Here is a 25,743-nt window from a genome sequence, read left to right as displayed (position 1 = left end):
GCCCTTTATCTGCTTGATTACTGAAATCACTCAAGATCAGGTATGAGACAATAGACTTTGCGGATGATACAGTTCATATCGTGATTCAGGCTTCCATTCATCCATTTCCTAAACCCACCTAATCATCAGCAAGGTTGTAATACAATATTCCCACAATATGTAATTTTCATTACAAAATGTAATCTGTTTGGTGTTGCTAATTATTTAGTCTTGTAGGGCCAGATGTGTTTTTCAGTTAAGAATACACGTCTGGGGACGACTTAGCAAAAGGTTTTTAGTGAATTGTGGAGAAATTTTGTTGCTGCCTATGGTCCATCCACTGAGATTTTTTGTGAAACACATGAAGATTAGCAGCAAAGACAAAATCAGTAAAATGTTTAGTCAGAGCAGTCGGATTGATTTTTTGTTTTTTGTCTCAGTCTCTCTCACTCTTATTTTTTATGCTAAAAGGCACACGGGGTTCCGTACCTCATGATGTTAAACACTAATAATTCCCTAGCTAATCTGGTAATGGACTGCACTTCCTAAAAGCTTTGGTCATGAAAGTCTACTAAACAATTTATCTTGTCTGTTGTATCTCCATTCCCCATGGGGAAAAAGAGATACTCTCATCTGAAATGTAAGTTATAGGCTTTCTAATATACAACAAGGGATATAGAAAAAGTAAATAGGATTAAAACCATATTCCAATGTTGTGAATTTCCCCTTGGGGATTAATAAAGTGTCTGTCTGTCTACCATTCATTCTTCCTCCTACATGGACGTCACTCCCCACCCACTAACCATTTGTCCACTCTTAACTTTTCCAATGCCCACCTCCCTACCTTTCCCCAGCACCCTTTCAGATGCCTTCTCCAGACTGTTGTCTTTCATATTCTCCACTTTTCCCAAGCATGGGCAAAGCAAGGTACAGTAACGTCAGCCTGGACTGATTCCGTTTTTGACCTTGTTTAACATATAGATGAAAGAAGAGAAGGGGACCAAAAGGCTATGGACAAGAGGAAACGAAGCCCCAGGAAAGGGAGTGACAGTGGCAGTGAGACCTCATCAGACAGAAATAAAAAAAGTAAGAGACGCCACTCCAGTAGCTCTGATAGCGACAGCCACAGAAAACGAGGCGGAATCTCTAAGAAAAGCAAGAGCAGTGCGGCGAATATCAAGGTAAGTACGAGTGGAATAATGTGTCCTTTGTCAAGTGAGAATGTTAAATGATACAGCATAACCAGTGAGAGCTACAGGGCTGTGAAAATGAATTTGGCTCCTTTGTGACCCGCCTCTGTTTCTGCATATTGTACAATAAATGGCCTCAGACCTTTAGAGAAAACACATTAGAGAATGGGGACCTAAGTGAATGCAAAATACAGTTTTAAAATCATTACTTTGTTTACTTAAGGACCAAAGTTCTCTAAAAGCCCCTGCTACTTGTGTGAAAGCCCTCTTCCTTTCAATATTTGGTTGTGGCACCTTTAGCAGCAGTAATTGCAATCGGTGTCCGTCTTTCACATTGCGGTTGACAGATTTTTGCCCACTGTTCTTTGCGGTACTGCGTTGTTAGGTCTGTGAGTGTCGACTGCTTGTTTCAGCATCTCTGTTAGGTCCAAATGAGGACTTTGACTAGGGCACTACAAAACCTGAGCTTTGTTTCATCTGAGCCGTTCATTTATAGGCTTGCTTTTGTATTTCAGCTCATTGTCCTGCTTCATCTTAAGGCCATGTATAGATGATTGGACATGTATCTATTATAATAAAAAAATCTTGGGTCGAGACGTGATCATCTCGGAGAGACACTTTGAAGTCCCGCGAGATTACTTCCATGTCAAGCCATACTTGCAAACAGTTTCTTGGATAGATAGATACTGTAGATAGATAGATAGATACTTTATTAATCCCAAGGGGAAATTCCCATACTCCAGCAGCAGCATACTGATAAAAAACAATATTAAATTAAAGAGTGATAACAATGCAGGTATAACAGACAGTAACTTTGTATAATTTTAACGTTTATCCCCCCCGAAGGGTGGAATTGAAGAGTCGCATAGTGTGGTGGAGGAGCGATCTCCACAGTCTGTCAGTGGAGCAGGACGGTGACAGCAGTCTGTCGCTGAAGCTGCTCCTCTGTCTGGAGATGATCCTGTTCAGTGGATGCAGTGTATTCTCCATGATTGACAGGAGCCTGCTCAGCACCCGTCGCTCCGCCACAGATGTCAAACTGTCCAGCTCTGTGCCTACAGTAGAGCCTGCTTTCCTCACCAGTTTGTCCAGGCGTGACAAACAAATGAATGAGGAGTTTTCCCTGTTATGTAATGAACACCATGAAGCATCAACACATTAATGGCGAGACGTTCCCCTGTGGAGTTTCAGAGGCACAGCTGCATGGCAAATCCAAACTGGTGGGGACATGATTGGCGTGATAACAGCTAAGTGCTATCCTTCTTCTTTATGCTGCCTCCCCAGCACACCACTGCGTAGAAGAGTGCACTCGCCACAACCGTCTGATAGAACATTTTCAGCATCTTATTGCAGATGTTGAAGGACGCCAGCCTTCTAAGGAAGTATAGTCGGCTCTGTCCTCTCTTGCACAGAGCATCAGTATTGGCAGTCCAGTCCAGTTTATCATCCAGCTGCACTCCCAGGTATTTATAGGTCTGCACACAGTCACCTCTGATGATCACGGGGTCCATGAGGGGCCTGGTCCTCCTAAAATCCACCACCAGCATCTTGGTTTTGCTGGTGTTCAGTTGTAGGTGGTTTAAGTCGCACCATTTGACAAAGTCCTTGATTAGGTTCCTATACTCCTCCTCCTGCCCACTCCTGATGCAGCCCACGATAGTAGTGTTGTCAGCGAACTTTTGCACGTGGCAGGACTCCGAGTTATATTGGAAGTCCGATGTATATAGGCTGAACAGGACCAGAGAAAGTACAGTCCCCTGCGGCGCTCCTGTGCTGCTGACCACAATGTCAGACCTGCAGTTCCCGAGACACACATACTGAGGTCTGTTTGTAAGATAGTCCACGATCCATGCCACCAGGTATGAATCTAATCCCATCTCTGTCAGCTTGTCCCTAAGCAGCAGAGGTTGGATGGTGTTGAAGGCGCTAGAGAAGTCTAGAAACATAATTCTTACAGCACCACTGTGTCTGTCCAAGTGGGAGAGGGATCGGTGTAACATGTAGATGATGGCATCCTCCGCTCCCACCTTCTCCTGGTATGCAAACTGCAGAGGGTTGATGGCGTGGCGGACCTGTGGCCTCAGGTGGTGAAGCAGCAGCCGCTCCAATGGTCGTCTTCAGATGTGACATCAGGGCGACAGGCTTGAAGTCATTCAGCTCACTAGGACGTGATACCTTTGGGACTGGGGTGATGCAAGATGTTTTCCAAAGCCTTGGGACTCTCCCCTGTTCCAGGCTCAGGTTGAAGATGCGCTGTAGAGGACTCCCCAGCTCCAACGCACAGGCCTTCAGCAGTCGTAGCGATACTCCATCTGGACCTGCTGCTTTGCTGGCACAAAGTCTCCTCAGCTCTTTGCTTACCTGGGCTGCTGTAATTGTGGATGGGAAAACTCTCTCCTATGCTGGTATCAGCAGAAGGATGGGTGGAGGTTGCAGTACTCCGAGGTGAGAGTGGGTTAGGGTGGTCAAACCTGTTAAAGATGTTGTTCATCTGGGTTGCTCTCTCCATGTCTCTCTTGATGGTGGCACCCCGCTTCGAGCTGCAGCCAGTGATGATCTTCATCCCATCCCACACTTCCTTCATGCTGTTATTCTGCAACTTCTGCTCCAGCTTTCTCCTGTACTGCTTCTTCGCCACCCTGAGCTGGACTCGGAGTTCCTTCTGCACACGCTTGAGCTCATGCTGATCACCGCCTTTAAAAGCCCTTTTCTTCTGGTTCAAAAGGCCCTTGATGTCACTTGTAATTCATGGCTTGTTGTTAGCATAGCAGCATACTGTTCTTACTGGAACTACAATGTCCATACAGAAGTTGAAGTAGTCAGTAGTGCAGTCAACAACCTCCTCAATGTTCTCACTATGAGATCCCTGCAGGATATCCCAGTCTGTAGTTCCAGTCTCTCAGAGCCTGCTCTGCCTCAGGGGACCACTTCCTGAATGAGCGTGTGGTTGTAGGTAGGACCCTCACTCTTGGTTTGTAGTGAGGCTGAAGCAAAACCAGGTTATGATCTGCTTTCCCAAACGCAGTTAGCGGGGTGGCGCTGTATGCGTCTTTAACGTTTGCATACAGTAGGTCAATAGTCCTATTTCCCCGGGTGTTACAATCCACATACTGGGAGAAGGCAGGTAATGTTTTGTCCAGCATCACGTGGTTAAAGTCTCCAGCGATTAGCACAAGCGCCTCGGGGTGCTGTGTTTGCAGTTTAGCAACAGCGGAATGGATGATGTCACTCGCTGTCTCCACGTCTGCCCGAGGAGGGATGTAAACAATAACAACGACGTGTCCAAACTCTCTGGGCAAGTAGTAGGGATGCAGACTTACGGCCAACAGTTCGATGTCCCTGCAGCAAGTGGAGATTTTTACATTTACATGTCCGGAGAGACACTTTAATGTCCCGCAAGACAAGGAAGTGAGACAAAAGGACAGCTGCTGTACAGGCTTTTAAATGATCGTCGAGCAGTGCTACCTGCAGATCACGCAGCAAGCCAGCAGCTGATCCGTCTGCATCTCCTTAGCGTGTGTTCAGTGTCTTCACAACGCGAGCGGGGGGGCTTTGCCCCCTAGTTATCCTTCAGAATATTCTGGTCAAGTGCACTGTTCCTCATTCCGTTAATAGTGACAAGTCTTTAAAGCATTCCCACCCCATCGCACCATTACCACCATGTTTTATTGTAGGTCTGTTCTTCTGGTAGGCCCTTTATCATCCAAAGAGTTTGACTTTTGTCTTCTGTCCATAGCACATAAACGGCAAAGGGCTCAGAGGTCATCCAGGCGTTTTAACTTTGGAGAGCAGAGGTTTCTGCCTTGCTACTCTTCCATGAACTTTTTGAGTGTCCTTCATATATTGGAGTCATGATCACTGACCTTAGCTGAAGCAGGAGAGGCGCTCAGTTCTGTTTTTCTTGGTTCCCTCCAACGTCTTCAAAGAGTCGTCATTGTGCCCTTGGGGTCATTTTGGCAGGCCAGCCATTCATGTTAAGATTCCCCACTGTTCCAAGTGTTCTCCATTTGAGATGACAAATCTCACTATGGTGAGTTCCAGAGCCTTAGATATGACTTTGTCAACTTTCTGTATTGGTAGGGCTCAACAACTTTATTCTTCATCTCTTATGGAATTTCTACAGTAGATGTTCTTTTGGGGTCCTTAGGGACTTTAAACAACGGCAAGAATCAACTTCTCATTAAGAAACTTGGTTGAATCAAAAATCTGCAGTGCCACTTTCAGCATTAGCTTTTGCAGAAGACCACCAAACTAAGACATCTGTCCCTGTCTAGAAGAAACTAATCTCAAGACACAGTAGCAAGTATATTCGCATTCTAGACGTCACTTATACCCAGGGTGTGAGGTGGTGGTCCTGCACTTCCCATGCAGACCACAAGAACAGCACACAAATGGTGTTTGTGTGTGTAGCCACTGGAGATCAATGCGACACAGTGACCTGAGAGCCTGGATGCTTTGAATACACTTTCATACTTATAAGTTAGCAACATACTGTAGGCCAATACATAATGCTTGCTAAAGGAGTCCACAGGAAGTTGAATCTCTAAAGCCATCTGTAACAATTCTATATAAAAACAGCTTTAACATTTCTTAAAATGTTTACATTTGTGCTATGTATCATTCTGTATGTACTGTACAAGTAAAAGTACATTTTCCAGAATTCTTGGAGTCGTCTGTGTTTTAGTAGTTACAGTTTGTGGCCCCCTAGTGGCAGAAACACTGAACCTAAACATCCTAATCACTGTTTTGCCCTATTCTGCATTTCAGAGTAATCATAATGAAGATGTGAGAAAGGACAGACGGAGGAGCTCCTCTTCTGATTCGAGGTAGATACTCAGGCCAACTTGTTCACTGTTGCTACCATTTGCTTGCATAAACTTTGATTAATTCTTGTTTATCAAAATGGTTGAGAATATCAGACAGCAACTGTAAAAAAAAAAAAAAAAAAAAAATCACCAAAATTCTAAATGGATCTAATTTGGGGTAAAAATAATTTTTTAGGTTTAAAAGCTCGTCTTTAGTTGCTTTCACAGTTATGTTCAGATAAATCCTTTACTGCTGTCCCAGGTGAAGTACGCAGGTTCACATTTGGTGTTAGAAATAATTAACCTTGCTGTCTTGCCGTTTAAAATAAACTGCACATACTAGCATTTGTGGTCCTCTTATAAATTTCCACAGATTCCACGGTATAATCTTAATGCTTGGGACAACATACAATAATTAAATGTTTTTTACTTTAAAATATTACCATATATTATTGATTTAAATATTTGCATATATTAACTTCAGAAGGGATCCTACTCTGTTAGGCCCTTAACCTGAAAATTGCTCCGGGGTGCTGTATAATGGCTGACCCTGCGCTCTGACCTTCAAAAGTCAGGCAAAAAGCCAAAATACCCTCGGGGATTGATAAAGTTTATCAAATCAAATCATACTAACCAGTGCACTAGGATTTGCCCCACCTTAATCTTAATATAAGGATAAGTATCTGTGTATCTTTCTGGTTGCTACTGTCTCTGTCATTCTAACAGGTGGTGCATCACAAACATTGACACTGCTTTTATGAATCCCATATCAATTGGCATATAGCAGAGACATATGGTTTGCATTTGTCATTCCAACAGAGATGGAACATCACAAACATTTGTAGGAATACATTCTATCAGTACAAATGTTTGTGATGCGCCTTCTGTTGTTAATGACAAATTCAATGCATTTTATTATATGCATTACAAATACATTCCCACACACGGTGCATTGCAGACGTTAATGCTGAGGTCTACCTTGCTGTCTTAGATTTCAACCCATCTTAGATGGGCAGCACAGGTAGTATTTGTATAATGGTGTAAAGTAAGAAACTGTCTTACGTGTGAGTGAAAAAATCAGAATTGAGCTGCAGTGTGAGAGTACCCCTTGATTTCCGCATGTAACCTAGTAGCTTTTTGAGAATTCTAGGAGTGTCATATGGAGAGAACATGAGTGGCCATTCTTGGGGGATTTGCTAGCAATGTCAAATTTTCTTCAAATGTCATTATTGACAAACAGTGGGATACTGTATATGAATAAGAAATGGCACCTCGCTTCTTGTATAGGAATTCCTGTCTCTTTGAATGTGATAGCCTCAGTCACCTGAAATTATTTTAAATCTGAAAGTCTGATGACAAATTTGTTAATGGATCCTAACGATTAATATCTTGAATATGGCAACTAATACAGATCTGAGGCTGTTTTCTCATAAAAACAATTGATAACAAATGCTGAAAAATGGGGTTCTATGCTGGATAGAAATCAGCCATTGTTTTTACTCGGTACAGTTCGTGTTCTCATTAATTAATAATTACCCTTTTCTAATAATAATAACACCTTTACCTTTTGAGTATGTAATAATAGCCAGCCTAAAAGAAACAATATTTAATATCCACAGACGTCACTTCACTTTACCTATCCCAGGATGTTAACATCACAAAGAGTTAATCCCAAAGTGAGATGACCCTCTTCCATTTTCTTTTGTAATACCCCTGCTAAATCACAATTATCTTTATGCACTTTAAAGACCTCTTTTATCAAGTGTGTACGTAGTAATAAATCTAAACAGGAACAAGGCTGGTTACAAGTTGATTGTGCTCCACACCTTTTTGGTGATCTAATTAGCTTTAAACAAATAACATTTGTAATTTTGTCATATGGTTTTATAGTTAAAAGTCCTTTTAAAACACAGTGCTGGTTTACATACCTGCCATCTGTCTGTTTTTTGTTTTTTTTTAGGGTCTCTGACAGGAGAAGATCAAGATCAGCGGGACGCCGTGACAGAGATCCCTCAGATCGTTCCAGCAGAGGCCGTGCCTCTAGGTACAGCGACCAAGACGCTTATTATAGGTAGGCCAGTCCATTATTTTAAACACCGGGAGCCAGTACTCCACCTCATGAAGAAATGAGGGGATCTGCAACTTCCAATATGAACCTCTTTGTAAAATCAGAACAAATTGTTTTATTTTGTATTCCAATAAAATTACTTGTAGAGGGAATCTGGAGGAGGGACACTTTAGTATTTCAGAGCAGCTTTTGAAGGTGAAGAGCTGTGGTGAATGGCTCTTTGCAGTGTACACATTTATCTCAGTCACATTCAGAAATGAGGCAATGTGAAAATACAGCTGTTGGTAAAGCAACCCTAGGATGAAATAAAATGTTTAAACAATCAGAATTCTATTCCTGTTTTGAATTGCAATGTGTTTTCACTTGACTTCCTTAACCAGGGAACGGGAACGTGAAAGGGAACGTGACCACAGTAGAGACAGAGCGAGGGATCGATATCCAAGCCGAGAGAGAGAAAGAACCCGCAATGGCAGCAGAGAGCGAGATCGTGACCCTCGTCCCAATAGAGATGGTGAGACGGACTCCAGGAGAAGAGGAAGATCTCCTTCTCCGGAGAAAGAGCCACCTGCTGCCAAAAAGAAAAAAGAGGAACTGGATCCCATCTTAACCCGGACTGGAGGTGCCTACATCCCACCGGCTAGGCTTAGAATGATGCAGGAGCAAATCACAGACAAAAGCAGGTAAGTGAAACGACTTGTCGGGTAACACAGCCGGGAGTCCAAAAAACCACAAGAGTCCTGCCTGAATTGTAAATGTCAGATAGTCGTGACTGTGCTGTGGCTTCAATATGACTTATCTGCTGTATGTCAAGGAGATTACTTTAGAAGTTGTTAGCTTTTCAGGAATGTGCACAGAGGGGTGGCTACTGTGGCTCAACCTCCTGCCCTTTTCTCCCGTTAGAATTGAATTTATCTCTTCTAAGCACAAATATGCATCTTCTTTGTCAGAAACAGAGAAAAAGCACAGATAAATGATGTACACTGTTAAAGCTAGGTAGGTTATAGTTTACTAGCCCACATGGAAACAAAACGTGCAACAACATAGAAATGGGGAAAGATGAAGAAGAAGATACCTACTGTTATTGATGCCATAAAAATGTATACTAAGTATTGTTGTGCTGCTCATTTAGGTTTGCATTCCGTTATGTAAGTAGAAGACAGCTGTAATGTTGGCATACAGGCCTCATCACCTTAGAATGAACATCAGAACAATCGAGATGAGATCAGGCCATTCAGCCCAACAAAGCTCGCCAGTCCTGTCCACTTCCATCCATCCATCCATCATCCAACCTGCTATATCCTAACTACAGGGTCACGGGGGTCTGCTGGAGCCAATCCCAGCCAACACAGGGCGCAAGGCAGGAAACAAACCCCGGGCAGGGTGCCAACCCACCGCAGGACGTCCTGTCCACTTATTTCTTCTAAAAAAAACATCAAGTCTAGTTTTGCTAGTCCCTAAAGTCTTACTGTCTACCACACTACTTGGTCGCTTATTCCAAGTGTCTTATTGTTCTTTGTGTAAAGAAAAATCTGGAATCAGCCGAGTTGCTCTTCTCTTGTCTTTTTCTAGCGCTGATATGTCCTTTTTGTAACCTGGAGACCAAAACTGCACACAGGACTCCAGATGAGGCCTCACCAGTGCATTATAAAGGTTGAGCAGAACCTCCTGTGACTTGTGCTCCACACATCAAGGCGCTATATAACTTGACACTTCTGTTTGCCTTCTTAATGGCTTCTGAACACTGTCGGGATGTCGATAGCTTAGAGTCCACTACGACTCCTAAGTCCTTCTCATAAGGTGGACTCTCGATTTCCAGACCCCCATTGTGTATTCAAACCTCACATTTTTACTTCCAATGTGTAATACAGTAATCCCTCGCTACTTCGCGGTTCACTTTTCGCGGATTCACGACTTCGTGGATTTTATATGTAAGCATATCTAAATATATAATGCAGATTTTTCGCTGCTTCGCGGGTTTCTGCGGACAATGCGTCTTTTTACTTCTGGTACTTGCTATCTCAGTTGGTTTGCCCAGTTGATTTCATACAAGAGATGCTATTGGCGGATGGCTGAGAAGCTACCCAATCAGAGCACGCAGTTAAGTTCCTGTGTGCTGCTGATTGGCTCAGCGACGGAGTGTTGCATTAACCAGGAAGTCTCATCTCACTCAATCAGCATTAACGTGCTACTGCTTCAGGGGCCGTGTCCAAGCACCAACAGAAGATGCAAATGATTGCAGAAAAGGTAAAAGGTTTGGATATGTTGAAGGAAGGGAACAGCTACACCGCTGCAGACACCATTACAGCATCAATGAGTCCACGATTCTTTTTAATTAAAAAGGAGGAAAAGCATATAAGATCTACGGCCGCAGTGTCCTTTAACCAGGGCGCAAAACGAGTTGCAAGTGGACGTGATAAGGCAGTAGTCTGGATGGAATCTGCTTTAGGAATCTTTGCAACAAGGTCGACGACGTCATGACCGCCTACAAGCTGCTACGTGTACTTCGCTATACAGTAAGTGTAAACTTATCTACCGATTTCATATTGCTTAGCAGTTGTCCCTGTTATTAACAGAGTAAAGGGTGGGTTGTAAACAATACAGGGAGGGTTTAAAAACGTCCAAATACACGTTAAATAATTAAATAAATATAGTGTCCCTACTTCACGGAAATTCAGTTATCGCGGTCGGCCTTGGAACCTATCTCCCGCGATAAGTGAGGGATTACAGTACTTTACATTTACTGACATCAGATTTCATCTGCCACAAATCTGCCCAAGCCTGTCTGCTATCCAAGTCCTTCTGTGATGATATAACAGATTCCAAATTATCTGCTAATCCACCTCTCTTGGTATCATCAGCAAACTTAACCAGCTTGTGATTTATATTCCTATCTAATATTAAAAATAGCAGTGGCCCCAGCACTGCCCCGTGCTGGTCACCACTCTTAACATCGGCCAATTCTGATGATGTTCCTCACACCATCATCCTCAGCTTCCTGTGTCTGAGACAATTCTGCACCCACCTACACACCACACCCTGACCTTCCACTTCTTTTAGTTTGATGCCCACCCTCTCATGTGGCACCTTATCAAATGCATTCTGAAAGTCCAAATCAATAATATCATCTGCTCCACTCTGGTCGTATCCTTTTGTTGCCTCCTCATAGAATTCCAGCATGTTAGTAAAACATGACCTCCCTCTTCTGACCCCATGGTGACTGTCCTGTCCTTGCCAGGTGTTACTCAATCTTCTCCTTAATAATTCCTTCCATTCATTTTCCTGTGATTGTATGTTAAGCTTACTGGCCTTTAGTTACATGGATCTGCCCTGTCACCCTTTTTATATAATGGGATGATATTTGCCATTTTCCAGTCCTTCTGAATCTCTCCAGTGCGTAGTGACTTCCTAAAATTATGTGTTAATGTGAGCTTTTCCTGTTGCCTTTTTACATTTACAGTATCAGCTACTTTTCACTTTTCAAAAAAGTATTAGAGAGTTTTAAAATCTTATTTTATTTTTTTTTACAGTTCACAGTATTTTCTGTCTATCAACTCAAGCACATTGCAGCCAAGCAAAGCACTGTAAGACTGTGGGCGTTTGTGTGAGGTGTCTGTATGTGTGTCTGTTCGCAGTGTCGTCGTTAGTACCAGTTGTGCCCGGTCAGATTGGGTGTTATGGCAGAGCTGAGAGGATTTCATTCTGCATACACCTGTCAGTGCCCATGCAGCACTGGGCGCATATTCAGTGGGTTTAATGCTAATTGAATGTTTCCATTACTGGATATCTGTGCCACAGCACTGGTGTCAGTAGCAGCTGCTGTTTTTCCGTTCGCAGTTTGTCCGAACTCGGTAATCTATGAGGGAAAGAATGGCTCTCTGCCCTTTTAATTCCACTGAGAAAGATATCAGAATGAACAAAGATAAAGTCATTCCAATATGTCAGAACACTGGAATAAAAAGGAAGATTTTGCTGTTTAAAAAAAAGCTATTTTCTTTTTGTTACCTTAATGTGCTGTACAGTAATCCCTCCTCCATCGCGGGGGTTGCGTTCCAGAGCCACCCGCGAAATAAGAAAATACGCGAAGTAGAAACCATATGTTTATATGGTTATCTTTATATTGTCATGCTTGGGTCACAGATTTGCACAGAAACACAGGAGGTTGTAGAGAGACAGGAACGTTATTCAAACACTGCAAACAAACATTTGTCTCTTTTTCAAAAGTTTAAACTGTGCTCCATGACAAGACAGAGATGACAGTTCTGTCTCACAATTAAAAGAATGCAAACATATCTTCCTCTTCAAAGGAAACAGAGAGAAAAGCAAACAAATCAATATGTCTGTTTGTTTTTAAGTATGCGAAGCACCGCCGTACAAAGCTGTTGAAGGCGGCAGCTCACACCCCCTCCGTCAGGAGCAGGGAGAGAGAGAGAGAGAGAGAGAGAGTTTGTTTTTCAGTCAAAAATCAATACGTGCCCTTCCAGCTTTTAAGTATGCGAAGCACCGTCCAGCATGTCGTTTCAGGAATCAGCTTTACAAAAGATAGCAACGTGAAGATAATCTTTCAGCATTTTTAGACGAGCGTCCGTATCGTCTAGGTGTGCGAACAGCCCCCCTGCTCAATCCCCATACGTCAGGATCACAGATAGTCAGTGCAAGAGAGAGAGAAAAGTAAGCAATCTAGCTTCTCAGCCATCTGCCAATAGCGTCCCTTGTATGAAATCAACTGGGCAAACCAACTGAGGAAGCATGTATCAGAAATTAAAAGACCCATTGTCCACAGAAATCCGCAAACCAGCAAAAAATCCGCGATGGAGTGAAGCCGCAAAAGGCGAAGCGCGATATAGCGAGGGATCACTGTATGTCATAGTGATAATAATAATTCTTTACATTTATATAGTGCCTTTTTTCACTACTCAGAGCACTTTTCATAGAGAGTGGGGTGCCACTTCAACTACCACTAATGTGCAGCATCCACATGGATGATGCAACGGCAGCCATTTCTACACTAGTGTGCTCACTACACATTAGCTGTTAGGTGGTGAAATGCTGAGAGAGAGTTAGTCAGAAATGAATGATGATTAAGGGGCCAGAAAGACCAGGTTGTGGTGGTCATTTAGCCTGGACATCGGGATGTACCCTACTCTTTATGAAGAATGCCCAGGGATCTTTTATGATTACAGATAGTCAGGACCTCACTTTTACATCGCATCTGTAGATTGCGCCATATTTACAGCTCATTGTCCCCATCACTGCGCTGGGGTAATGGGATCCACACACGGACCTTGGGGTAAGTGCCCCCTGCTGGCCACACCAACAAACTAGTGAGGAAGGCAGTCTCTATTGTAGGCATGGAGCTGGACAGTTTGACATCCATGGCAGAGCGACGGGCGCTGAGCAGACTCCTATCAATTATGGAGAATCCACTGCATCCACTGAACAGGATCATCTCCAGACAGAGGAGCAGCTTCAGCGACAGACTGCTGTCACCGTCCTGCTCCACTGACAGACTGAGGAGATCGTTCCTCCCCCAAACTGTGCGACCCTTCAGTTCCACCCGGGGGAAGGGTGGGGGGTGTTAAACGTTAACATTATTCAAAGTTACCTGCATTTTTATCACTCTTTAATTTAATATTGTTTCCTTATGAGTATGCTGCTGCTGGAGTATGTGAATTTTCCCTTGGGATTAATAAAGCTGTCTGTCTGTCTATCTATTATATAGTGCCTTTCCTGTCTGTCTGTCTGTCTGTCTATCTATCTATCTATCTATCTATCTATCTATCTATCTATCTATCTATCTATCTATCTATCTATCTATCTATCTATCTATCTATCCTGCCTTTCACTTGATCTACTATATAGTGCCTTTCATATCTATCTATCCTATCTATCTATCCTGCCTTTCACTTTATCTACTATATAGTGCCTTTCATATCTATCTATCCTATCTATCTATCCTGCCTTTCACTTTATCTACTATATAGTGCCTTTCATATCTATCTATCCTATCTATCTAACAAGGAGTTTCAGCCAAAGTACAAAAGCTCTATTAAAATGTACTATTTCAAATGAGAAAATATTCTAAAAATGGATGCCCTGCTGCAGGATTACACCATTGTTGAACATCATTCTGTAGTGAGGTTTCTTTGGTAGAAGGACTGAACCCTGCTGAAATTCACCAAAGGATGTTGGCTTAGGACAGAAGTGAAAACAGCAACCCAACAAGATGTTTATTAATGGGTTAGACAGGTTTAAAGCGGTATAACAACTGTAATAGATGAAACTCGATCTGGCCGACCACCAACAATTGCACACACACATCTCATCATCAGAGAGGACTGACAGATGACGTTGTCCGCTGTTGCTGCACATTTGGATGTCAGCTATGGATCTGCACACAAGGGAATCCATTCCTGGATGGGTTTATCCATTCCCGGGAATACGGGAATCCCGCATGTCATTCCCGGGAATGACACAGTGCACGGGCATCTCACATTTTGGAGGATGGCCTGGTGGGTGTTAATAAGGGCAGCAAAGAAGCCATGAAAAATATCAGGTACAGACTTATATTCTGGGATTGGACTGCTGGGGTCAAGTAATTTTCTCAGATGAATCGCCTTTCTGATTGTTTGGGGCATCCAGAAAAAAAGAAAAGGTGGACGGCACTACCATCAGTCCTGTGTCATGCCAACAGTAAAGCATCCTGAGACCATTCATGTCATGTGGGGTTGCTTCTTACACACAATTTTGCCCAAAAACACAGCCATGAATAAAGAATGGGACCAAAACATCCTGCGAGAGCAACTTGTTTTTTTTTTTTTAAATTTTATTTATTAATTTTATTGTAATCATTCCATACAAATAGATCAATTTATACAAAAAAGAATTGAAGACAAATCAAACCCCACCCTTGAGAAGGAGAGCATGGCCAAATGAGAATTGCTTAGGACTTTTTAATAGGGCAAAAATAAACAAAAGAAAGGAAAAAATATATATAGGTAAATAAAAAATGTAGAAGGGAAAGAAATGCGGAAATAATTATTTCTTCTTATTCTAAAATGTTATTGATTAGATCCTGCCAGGTTTTGAAAAAATTCTGTACAGATCCTCTGAGAATTTGATTTTTTCCAATTTCAAATAATATTAAACATCGGTTTCCCACTGACTTATCAGAGGAGACTTAGGAATCTTCCAATTTAACAAAATAAGTCTGCGTGTCAAAAGTGTAGTGAATGCAATCACCGTTTGCTTGTCCTTCTCCACTTCAAGTCCGTCTGGAAGGACACCAAACACAGTTGTTATTGGGTTAGGAGGGATTGTGACCACAAGGCTGTCTGAAAAGCACTTAAAAATTATGGTCCAAAATGATGTTAGTTTGGTGCAGGCCCAAAACATGTGACCCAGTGAGGCAGGAGCTTGGTTGCAGCGTTTGCAGGTTGGATCTCGCCCTGGAAACATTTTGGACAGTTTTAAGTGAGACAGATGAGCTCGGTATATAATTTTGAGTTGAATGATTCTATGCTTTGCGCATATGGAGCTCGAGTGAATTCTCTGCTTTGCTACCTTCCACTCCTTTTCTGATATATTAAGAGATCTTTTTCCCAATGTCCTCTTGGATCTTTGAAAGGAAGGGACTCTAAAAAGATTTTATATAATGCGGAAATGGTGTCTAATTCCTCTAAATTGAGCAGTATATTTTCCAGCATGGTGGAGGGTACAAGATGAGGGAAATCGGGCAGTTTCTGTTTAACAAAGTTTCTAATTTGAAGATAGTGAAAGAAATGTGTAGCTGGGAGGTTGAATTTGGAATGTAATTGTTCAAAGGATGCATAGATATTGTCTATATAAAGATCTCTGAGCAAATCTTTTCCAGGTATTAAAAACTGGATATGTTTGCGAGGGTTGAAAGAGGTGGTTCTCTTGCACAGGTGCCACAGATAAAAGATTTTCCATCTTAAAATGCTTCCTAAGTTGGTTCCATATTCTGAGTGAGTAAAGCACAATTGGGTTATTAGTATATTTCCAATAACTTGCATTTATTGGAGCGCAGAGCAGGGAGTATAAAGAAGTACTACAGGATTTTACTTCTATTGCAGACCAAGCCTGTGTATGTGCATTTATTTGTGTCCAGGTTTTTATGGCTTGTATGTTTGCTGCCCAGTAATAAAACTGAAATTTAGGTAAAGCCATGCCACCTTCTGCCTGAGGTCTTTGTAGGGTCGCTCTTCGGATACGTTGGTGTTTTGAGTTCCAAATAAATGAGGTTATAGTTGAATCTAATTGCTTGAAAAACGATTTATTGATATATATTGGAATGTTTTGAAATAAAAAAAGTTTAGGAAGGATATTCATCTTAATAGCATTAATTCTTCCGGCTAGAGTGAGATGAAGAGTTGACCATCTATGTAAGTCTTGCTTAATTTTTTCCATACAGACGGCAAAATTTTGTTGATAAAGAGATTTATGTTTATTTGTGATATTTACTCCTAGGTATTTAAACTGATCTGCTATGGTAAAAGGTAGGGTGTCTAATCTAATATTATATGCTTGTAAATTCACTGCAAAGAGTATACTTTTATTCAGATTAATTCTGAGACCAGCGGGGTGGCGCTGTATGCGTCTTTAACGTTTGCATACAATAAATCAATAGTCTTATTTCCCCGGGTGTTACAGTCCACATACTGGGAGAAGGCAGGTAATGTTTTGTCCAGCGTCACATGGTTAAAGTCTCCAGCGATTAGCACAAGTGCCTCGGGGTGCTGCGTTTGTAACTTAGCAACAGCAGAATGGATGATGTCACTCGCTGTCTCCACGTCCGCCCGAGGAGGGATGTACACGATGACAACAATGACGTGTCCAAACTCTCTGGGCAAGTAGTAGAGACGCAGACTTACGGCCAACAGTTCGATGTCCCTGCAGCAAGTGGACACTTTGACGTTAACATGTCCAGAGTTACACCACCGTGTATTAACATAGAAAGCGAGTCCTCCTCCTTTGTGCTTCCCACAGGTACTTGCATCTCTGTCCGCTCTAACTGTGCTAAACCCGGGTAGCTCCACATTGGCATCTGGGATGGTGGTAGTTAGCCACGTTTCGAAAAAGCACAACAAACTGCATTCTCTGTAGGTTCTGACGTTTTTCACCAGCGCAACCAGTTTGTCGATCTTATTTGAGATTGAGTTCACATTTCCCAGAATCACAGAAGGCACCGAAGGCTTAAAACGCCACTTTCTCGCAAGCCGCTTCATTTTTAGCTTAGTGCCGGCTCTGCTGCCACGATACCGCCTTCTTACCTCGTCGGGTAAATAGGGAACCACACTGGCACTGGCATTTGTTCTCGGCGCTTGATGTTGAGTACTTGAATAGACGAGTCTCGGCGTGTTAAAATCCATGCCCACGTTGTAAAAGTAAGAGTATTCAGGGAACGAATTCACATAAAATAAAGTGATAGGAGTGATCAATAAAAAAGAGAAAAAAAAAGTAGAAAAATAAAGTCGTACACGGAGCTGCTGAAAAGGCTGCCACTCTTGGTGGCGCCTGAGTCAATATCAAGTAATGAGTAATGATGCGTGCTGCAGAATTCTGGACTAGCTGAAGCTTATGGAGAGATTTATTAGAGAGACTAAAGAGGAGTGAATTGCAATATTCTAGAAGAGAAGTAACAAGATTGTGAACAAGAGTGGCAGTGGTATGGGGAGTGAGGGAGGGGTGGATGCGATTGTGTTGTGTACTTGGCAGAGCTGTTTCGGGTGCTACGGTCCCTTCTGCCAGATGGGAAGTAGGACAAAGAGACCGTGCAACTTTACTGACTTCAAACACAAAACGGGGTCAGATTTGACCCAAAGATGTAGTAAGGGTTGAGAATAAAACAGAAGCTAAATAGCTGGGACATTCTGGAGAAGGTCTTAAAGGGAAAAATCTTTACGCTCAAAATAGAACATTGCTGCTTACATTATGTTTGTTAAAGACCATCTGGCTGATTCTGTAAGTTTTTACAGGATGTTGTTTAGATGGATGAGTCTAATGCCTTTTTGGCAATAAAAGAAATATTCTGATGAATACCAAATGCTCCCTCTTACTAAAATATCCTTATTCCTTCTGTCAAGCGTAATTGAGGTATTTATTAATTTAAAGCCTTATTAAAGTTTCCTGGAAGAGAACATAAGGGCCTTTAACTGAGAGTTACAAATAAACAGAAAATTGCCCTTCTAATATGACAGTCATTCCACACAAAGGAGTGGACGTTGTGCGTTTTGTAATGACTGGATCCAAACTGAATGGAGCTCTTAGGTGGACAGAACAAAATCTGACATGGGCATTTCATGCCAACCAGCCGCCAGATCTGGAACATTTAAAGGAGTTTTGTGAACAAGACGGTGCAGATATTTCTCAAGGCAGGTGTGTCTGAGAAGAAATGTGAGTCGACTGAATTAATTTTACTTTTACACATTGACGTTATTGAATTTTTTCTGTAATACAGTAATACCCCAGTTAATGAAGCAGTTGCATTACAGAACATTAGTTTGCTTTAAGATACTTCATTACCGGTGGTAGATTAACCATTTGAGAAATATGGATGTGAATTGTAACGACTCTGTCCTTGTCATCTGCCGTCTCCTCCCTTGCTGTGTCTGCTATCCTGCTCTGTCATGGCTCCATGCACACTCATCAGCCTCATCCACTGCCTGCTCTGCCTCGTACCTCACTTTTGGTCAGAGGCAACATCATCTGCCTCACTGTTCCCCAATCCCATGAGGTGAATCGCCTCCAAGCCCAGAATCGCCAGTGGACACTCGCCCCACAAGCCTCTTGCAGATGTAGTATTGGCCTAATAAATATGTGTGTGTGTGTTTTGTGTTTTTTGGAACATGAGAAATCCATTCCTGGAGTTATTTTTGCAATTGGTGTTAATATTAAAAAGTTAAGTTTCATTATTGTCTTGCTATTCTTAGCTTACATGTCACATAGCAAATTGGTCATGTGACCGTGTTCACTGCACTAATGACGCCACAGGGTGTAACAGCATAAATATGGAGGCAAGTTTACATGGCCTTTATCCTTTGATGGATTCAAGTACTCTCATTGTTCTTAGTGTTATTTAACTTTTGAAAATTACCTGTAGTTTAATTTCCTCCAAATGTATAACTTTACTTGCATATGGACAGCTGTTTCAGGCAAAGAGACTTACTAGCTTGGCATAAGCAGACGAAACTGTTGTCTTCAGACCGGTGCCATTCGCCAAAGCAGGTGCCAGCTTTACATTAGGGTTCTTTTTAAAAACCTCTTTTCTCAGTCAATAGCCTTAGTGGGAATATGAAAGTCACCCAGCCAGGTGCTCTTATAATAATAAATAATAAGAATAATTCATTACATTTATATAGTGCTTTTCTCAGTACTCAAAGCGCTATCCACACAGGGAGGAACCGGGAAGCGAACCCACAATCGTCCACAGTCTCCTTACTGCAAAGCAGCAGCACTACCACTATAACTTGAGTGTATTATCATGGAAGTTCCTCTGTTCATTATTTTGGTTACTCCCCAAGTTACGGACGTCCAACATACGACTTACAAACGGGGCCGCAGCTGCTCGTTCATCTGTCTAGGAAACGCGACGCCGGCTCCTCAGTAACTGCCGCTCCATCATCTTTGGCCTGGGGACGCTGGAGGGCGGGGCGGTTTTGCTGCTCGAGCATTGTAGTGTCCCTCGGGCGGCTCCCATTAATGAATGGGGCGGTAGGGGTCGCACCCCATTCATTCTCAGTGGGCGGCTGGGTGCGCAGCAAGCGGTGACCCGGGGTCGCAGCTACCGCTCGTGTTCAGGGCGGAGGCTTGATGGGGTGGTTCGCTGCCCTCCCACCATGCCGCCGCAGCTACTGCTCCTGACTTGGACGGAGGCTGGATGGAGCGGAGGGGGGCATTTCACTGCCCACCCACTACACAGCCTTGCAGTGTCCCTCAAATGGCTGCCCTGTTTGTTCACGGTATGCGGCTGTTGATGCTGCAAGCGGTGACCCGGTTGTGGCTGAATGGAGGCCATTGAGGGTGAATGGGGCGGCGGGGAGCAGCCTTGTACTGTGCCTTGGGTGGCTGCCTGTTGAATGGGGGCGGTGGTGGGCAATTCACTACCCGCCTTTGGCCGCTCCCTGTTCATTCTCGATGGGCGGACACTGCAGACAGCATACTGTATGCAAGTGGAGGTGACTCTGTGGTCAGCGGGTGGTGAATCGCCCCTCGCTGCCCCCATTCATTCTCAATAGCAAGCCTGCTTGTACTGTTACGTACATAGCAGGAAGTTGTCAGTACATCAGACGTGCTGTCGAGGGGTGCCTTCCTGCTGTGATAGCGTGTACAGTGCTGTGCAGAAGAGCTCATCTTAACATTTTGGTCTTCACTCTTCAACAATGTCTCTGAAACACAAATCTGGTGCAAGTGCTGCTGATACAGTAAAGAAAAGAAAAAAACATCATCATGGAAAATAAAGTAGAAATAATAAAAAGGTCAGAGAGAGGTGAAACTCATTCATTGGTAGAGCACTTGGTTACCGTTGGCTAACAATAGCATTTATTAAAATAGTGTACCTATTCCGACTTACATACAAATTCAACTTAAGAACAAACCTACAGTCCCCATCTCGTATGTAACCCGGGGACTGCCTGTACAGTTAACTGTGTTGTTTGTATGAGCGTTAGGTATGTCTAATTTATAGCGCCCCATGTGGACAGCTACTGCAAGAAAAGAGACTTACTAGCTGGGCCTAACCAGACCAAATGTTTGTCTTCAGACCGGAGCTACACCTGTGCCAATCCCCAAAGCAGGTGCCCACTCACCCCACTGCTTCCTACTGAAGGTGTCTAACTCCTGTGGGAATGTGGCAGTCACTCTTTAAACAGTATAAAATCAGTATTACTATAAAGCAGAATTATAAAAACATGGTGCGATCCATAGTGACAGCAAATAGAAAATGTATTTGAAAAGATTATTAAAAGATAAAGAGGATGATGAAGGCAAAGCCCTTCAAGTCTGGGTGCAGAGCTGCATCAGATTTTTGTTCTGTCCACAGAGGTCTTCTCTTGCCAGTTTCTTTGGCAATGCAGATGTCTTGTCTGAGCTGCTCCATATGTTTGTTCCAAAATAATATTTAGTGTTTGAAAACTTCCATACTGGCCAAATATTCATTTGGCTCATCTCGCAGTGCTTTGAGGCACGAGTAAATTCTTCTCCAGTGATGTGACATGTAATGCATTAATGAAAATGCGTAGTCACTGCAGCTACTAAAGCAGCGCATTTAACAATTCTTAAATGGATTTCTGCCCTTCATTAAGTTACAGTAATGTTTATCGATAGAACAACTTGAGTGCAACTAATTTACTGAAAGCGCCAAATGATGGGGGACATCAGTGCACTTAAACACTGCATTAATACATAAGCGATCAGAAATTGCTATTGCTTATGTGAGGTAGCTTGAAAATAACAGAGCAAAGGCTATTTTATTATAATTCTAAAGTAATATCTTAATTTGACAAATTGAATTTTTAGTTGGGCCAAACCTTAAAAAAGAGGGTGTGGACGATCAGTCCGGACACAGACAGACACAGAGACACAAGTCCCAACAATACACAATTTATTCTCTTTCTTGCGTTTTACAGCACTGCACACAGTGCATGAATCAGCCATAAATGCTCAGTCCTTTTCCTTTCTTTATTCTTTTTCTTCTCTCCTTCTGCCGCCTCTAGTCCTCTCCCACACGCTCTGTCCTCTACCTCCCAACTCCGGCTCTCCCAGTGGAGTGAGGCGGCCCCTTTTCTGTTACACCCGGATGTGCTCCCCGATGCCCTTCCTGCAGCACTTCCTGGTGTGGCGGAAGTGCTGCAGTCCAATGTTTAGGAACTGTCCAAGCTCCCCCTTGGCGGTGGCCACGGGACCCCAACAGGGTTCAGCTTCTAAGCTCTGTTCCTCTTGCCCTGATGCACACCAGGGCGGCTTCCCTCTCGTGTCTCAGGGGAGATATTGTTTCTCTCCTGGTCCAATCTCCAGGCATCCCAGCCAGGCAAGGGTCCCAGCCGTCCGTTACAAGGGACTGATCTGGAAAGCTAAAGAAACAGGTATGTGACATTTAATATCTATTATAAAAAGAAATCCTGTCCTGGAAAGCAAAAAGCAAGTCTACGATACGTGATCTTCTCGGGAGACATTTTAAAGACCCGTGAGACCAAAGACACACCCTACTTACAATCTATCAAATAGGACAATAGGCAGCAAAACATTCAGTCTTGTGAAGGTTTTGAGCACACACAGATCCAGGGCTCTCAGCGTATATAAAGCGTATAAGGACAGTACGTTATAAATTAAATGTCGACATATAAGCGAAGAAGAAAGCAGCGCGGAGAAAAGAGACTCAAATGTGTTGGACAGAAAAAAGAGCAAAAAAGAATAATCAAGGTGCAAATCTAGAAAATAAGGAAAGTAATTATCAGCCCGGAACAAGTGGAATTGAAAAAAAAAGCACGTCCAGTCCGGCTCAGAATTAAATGACAATGAGTAAAAGACAAAACAGAACTTCATAAAGACGTTTATACAACGTTGGCGCTAAACACATTCAGAGCAGGTTAGAGACTATGAAACCAGGGAAATTAGAAAGGCTCAAAAAAAAAAAAAAATGTTGGCGCTATACACATGTGGAGAAAGTTAAAGGATATGAAAGTAGGAAAATTATAAAATATTAAAAAAGAAAGTAAAGATCGCAGTAGCGCAAACAAACAAACTGCCTCATTTAACTACGCACCAGTCTAACTTTGGTTTTGCACAATAATTACTACACTATTGCACCTTAACACTTAATTCTATTTTATTCACATAATTTTACTTATTTATTCTGTTCTACTATACTGTTATCTTTCAATCTATGACTTTTTGTTAATCTGATATTCTTCTAACTTTGCACAGTTTTTGATAAGCGGATCAGGATGCATTTCACTGCGTGTTGTCCTGTATAACTATGCATGTGACAAATAAAGAATCTTGAGAATTTCAAAAACGGAGTTTACCGCACATGCATTTATTGGTTACTTTGTTCATGTATATATATATATTTATCTGTCTGCATATTTAAAAAGCTACATTTACCCCAGGAGTCAAAAACGTTCTGTCCAGCCCTTGTACAAAAACCTAGAGAAAAGCTGAGGTATCACCTTGGTAACCCCATGTACCTTTGGAACTGTGAGAGGAAAATAACACGACTTTACAGACAGGAGTCCAATGCAGAACTCTACTTACTTTTTTACTTTGCAAAAAAAAAATTAACTGTTGATGATGTCGATCATTTTGTCTGTGCTGAAATTCCAAACAGAGAAATCTATCCTGACCTCATTAAAAAGATTCAGCATATTGGGACTCGCAAGATTACAAATATTGTTTTTACAGAAGTTCTGAAATAAAAGTGAAACTAATGAAATAGCAACAATTCAAAGCAAAAAAAAATCTTAAAAGTGTGTATCCGGAAAACCAAACACACGGGGGTTGGCAAGCAAAGTGAGCAGGGGGCGAAGCCCCGTAGTTTAAAATAATATAATGGTACTCTTCATCTGTGGTTTGTTTTAACCTTTTAATTTTTATTCTATAAATGGCTAATAACAGATCACAATAGACAACGATGGTAGTTTAATCGTTCTCTTCACTACATAGTCCACCATTTTTTCTTTAATGGCAAGCTGTGCAGACCTTTCAACTGTTTCATTGCAGGCAATCTCTGCACAGAATGACTTGTTGCTCATCATCAGATCCCTTATGTTGTTGTGTTGTTGTGATAGAACAGTAAGATGTCCCTATTTTCAACTCTTTATTGTGTAGATTATAACAGAATGTCCCTAGTCCTATACTCTTATCACACTGTCAGAGCTGACTGCATTTGTAGTTCAGCACTTCATTCTTTCTTTTACATTTGTAACCCTAGCCAATTAGAGTACCAGAACAGGTCAGAGAAAAAGTTCAACTTTTATTCTTGTCTCTCTATTATAAAATAAAACTTGGGACAAGACTTGACGAGACGTGATCTTTTGAAGAGAGATCTTTGAGAGACAGAGAGACACTTTCACTTTCCGCGAGACGGGCAGGTCACGTTTTACTTAGAACCTTTGGAAGCAAGTCCCGTGATACACATGCAGAGCAGGTTAGAGATAATGGAAGTAGGAAAATTCGAAAGTCTCAAGAAAATGAGAGTAAAGATCGCATCAGCGCAAACAAACGGAAAATATTACTCAGTGAAATAACAGAACAGTGAAAAGAGAACGCATAGTGTTTGAGGATGTCTGGGGGAGAAGAGAGACAAGGCAGTGACTTTAAAATGTTCGAAGCGTCTCACGAAATGCAGATCACAAGGCAAAAGAGCAGCAGCAAGCCAGCAGCTGATTGAGCAAAGAGGATGTAAAAAAAAGTTATTTGATTCCCATTGTATCACTGTTCAAGAGGGGTTTCGGAGGAGCCAACACATCTCCTTGGGGTGCTTTCAGCCCCCCTCTTCACAATGGTGCGTAGCGCTGGTTTGGGGGGAAGGGGTAGAAGAGCGAAATTCAGATCACGTGACACGGCAGAAGCAGCAAGCCAGCAGCTGATCGTGCAAAGAGGAGGTAAAAAAAACAACAGTTATTTGATTCCCATTGTATCACTGTTTAAAAGGGGCTTCGGAGGAGCGGCTGCATCTCCTTGGGGTGCTTTCAGCCCCCCTCTTCACAAAGACATGTAGCGGTTGGCAAAGGGGGAGGAGGGTTTGGCGAGCGAAGCCCCCTGGTATTACAGATAATAATGCCCAAAATATAAGCAGAGTTCAAATGAGAATGTTGGCAAAATAATATTAATACAACCTGGATAATAGTTTGCCAGGTGGCACTTTGTCTTGGTTTGGTAATTTGCCTCTTGTCCAGCATTGGCCTCTGGATGGATTTAGAGAGATGTCAGCATGGCGTCTGAACAGATGGTACAGCAGAGAGAGTGAGAAACTCAGCTGCAGTATCGACTGTAATTTAAAGGAATCCTATGACTTCTTGACACACATCTCTTGAGCCAGTGGGGTAGCAGTGTTTTCCAGTGGGGTCATTTCTTCAGCCCCCATTCCAGTCCAGCTGCTGGTCATCACCATGTCTTTAACTCGTCCTTTCATCTTAGCCACTTATATTCCCTCAGGCCAGTTGGCCCTTCAGTTCCTGCTTCGGAATTTCCGCAAGGGGCTTTCAGAATGAAGAATTCTGATCTAGTAAGGTCATGACTGTGCCAGAGAAGCAACTGCCTTATCTAGTTTCCCTGCATTTTAAAATTAGGTATTATTAGATAATAATAATAACTAAAAAAATCAACCTATGCGCTAGATATTGCTCTCCTTTACAATCGTAAACCAGGTAGTTCCTGTAAACTACTGGGTAGCGTGTGCTTTGTCTTCTTGTTGCTACCGTAACCAACATGTTTGCAGCAAAATGTGACCCTTCTTTACCTTCTGTGTACAAGTGGTGCACGGTATGCCAACAGAAGCGAGACACTGGTAGAAATTTGTCATTTGGTAGAAATTTTTGTCTAGCGTTTTTAGGGCATTTGAAGACATCAGGACACCTTTGTTAATTGTAGCAAAACAGATGGCGTGTAGTGGATAGCAGGCATTCTCTGCTGCATTCTGACATAGCCAGCAACACACAAATCACATCTGCATGCCCCCAACCCC

The 25,743-nt window shown here is 42.5% G+C and overlaps 1 protein-coding gene across 2 annotated transcripts in view; it reads left to right on the top strand.

Moving 5' to 3' along the window:
- The window catches only part of cwc22 (CWC22 spliceosome associated protein homolog), a 279,770-nt gene that overhangs the window by 62,545 nt on the left and 191,482 nt on the right, over nucleotides 1-25,743 (top strand). The window contains exons 3-6 of one of the 2 annotated variants that reach the window (XM_051930614.1): nucleotides 961-1,160; nucleotides 5,937-5,995; nucleotides 7,935-8,018; nucleotides 8,423-8,722. In XM_051930614.1, the coding sequence (XP_051786574.1) occupies nucleotides 961-1,160; nucleotides 5,937-5,995; nucleotides 7,935-8,018; nucleotides 8,423-8,722 (643 nt within the window). Of the gene's footprint in view, nucleotides 1-960; nucleotides 1,161-5,936; nucleotides 5,996-7,934; nucleotides 8,046-8,422; nucleotides 8,723-25,743 lie in introns of both variants that reach the window. The other variant, XM_028806203.2, reaches the window with a different exon arrangement.

Source organism: Erpetoichthys calabaricus, chromosome 8 (genome assembly GCF_900747795.2).
Source record: "Erpetoichthys calabaricus chromosome 8, fErpCal1.3, whole genome shotgun sequence".
NCBI classification, from domain to species: domain Eukaryota; kingdom Metazoa; phylum Chordata; class Cladistia; order Polypteriformes; family Polypteridae; genus Erpetoichthys; species Erpetoichthys calabaricus.
The sequence above is the reverse complement of the archived record's forward strand: the minus strand, read 5'-3'. Positions and strand labels throughout refer to the sequence as shown.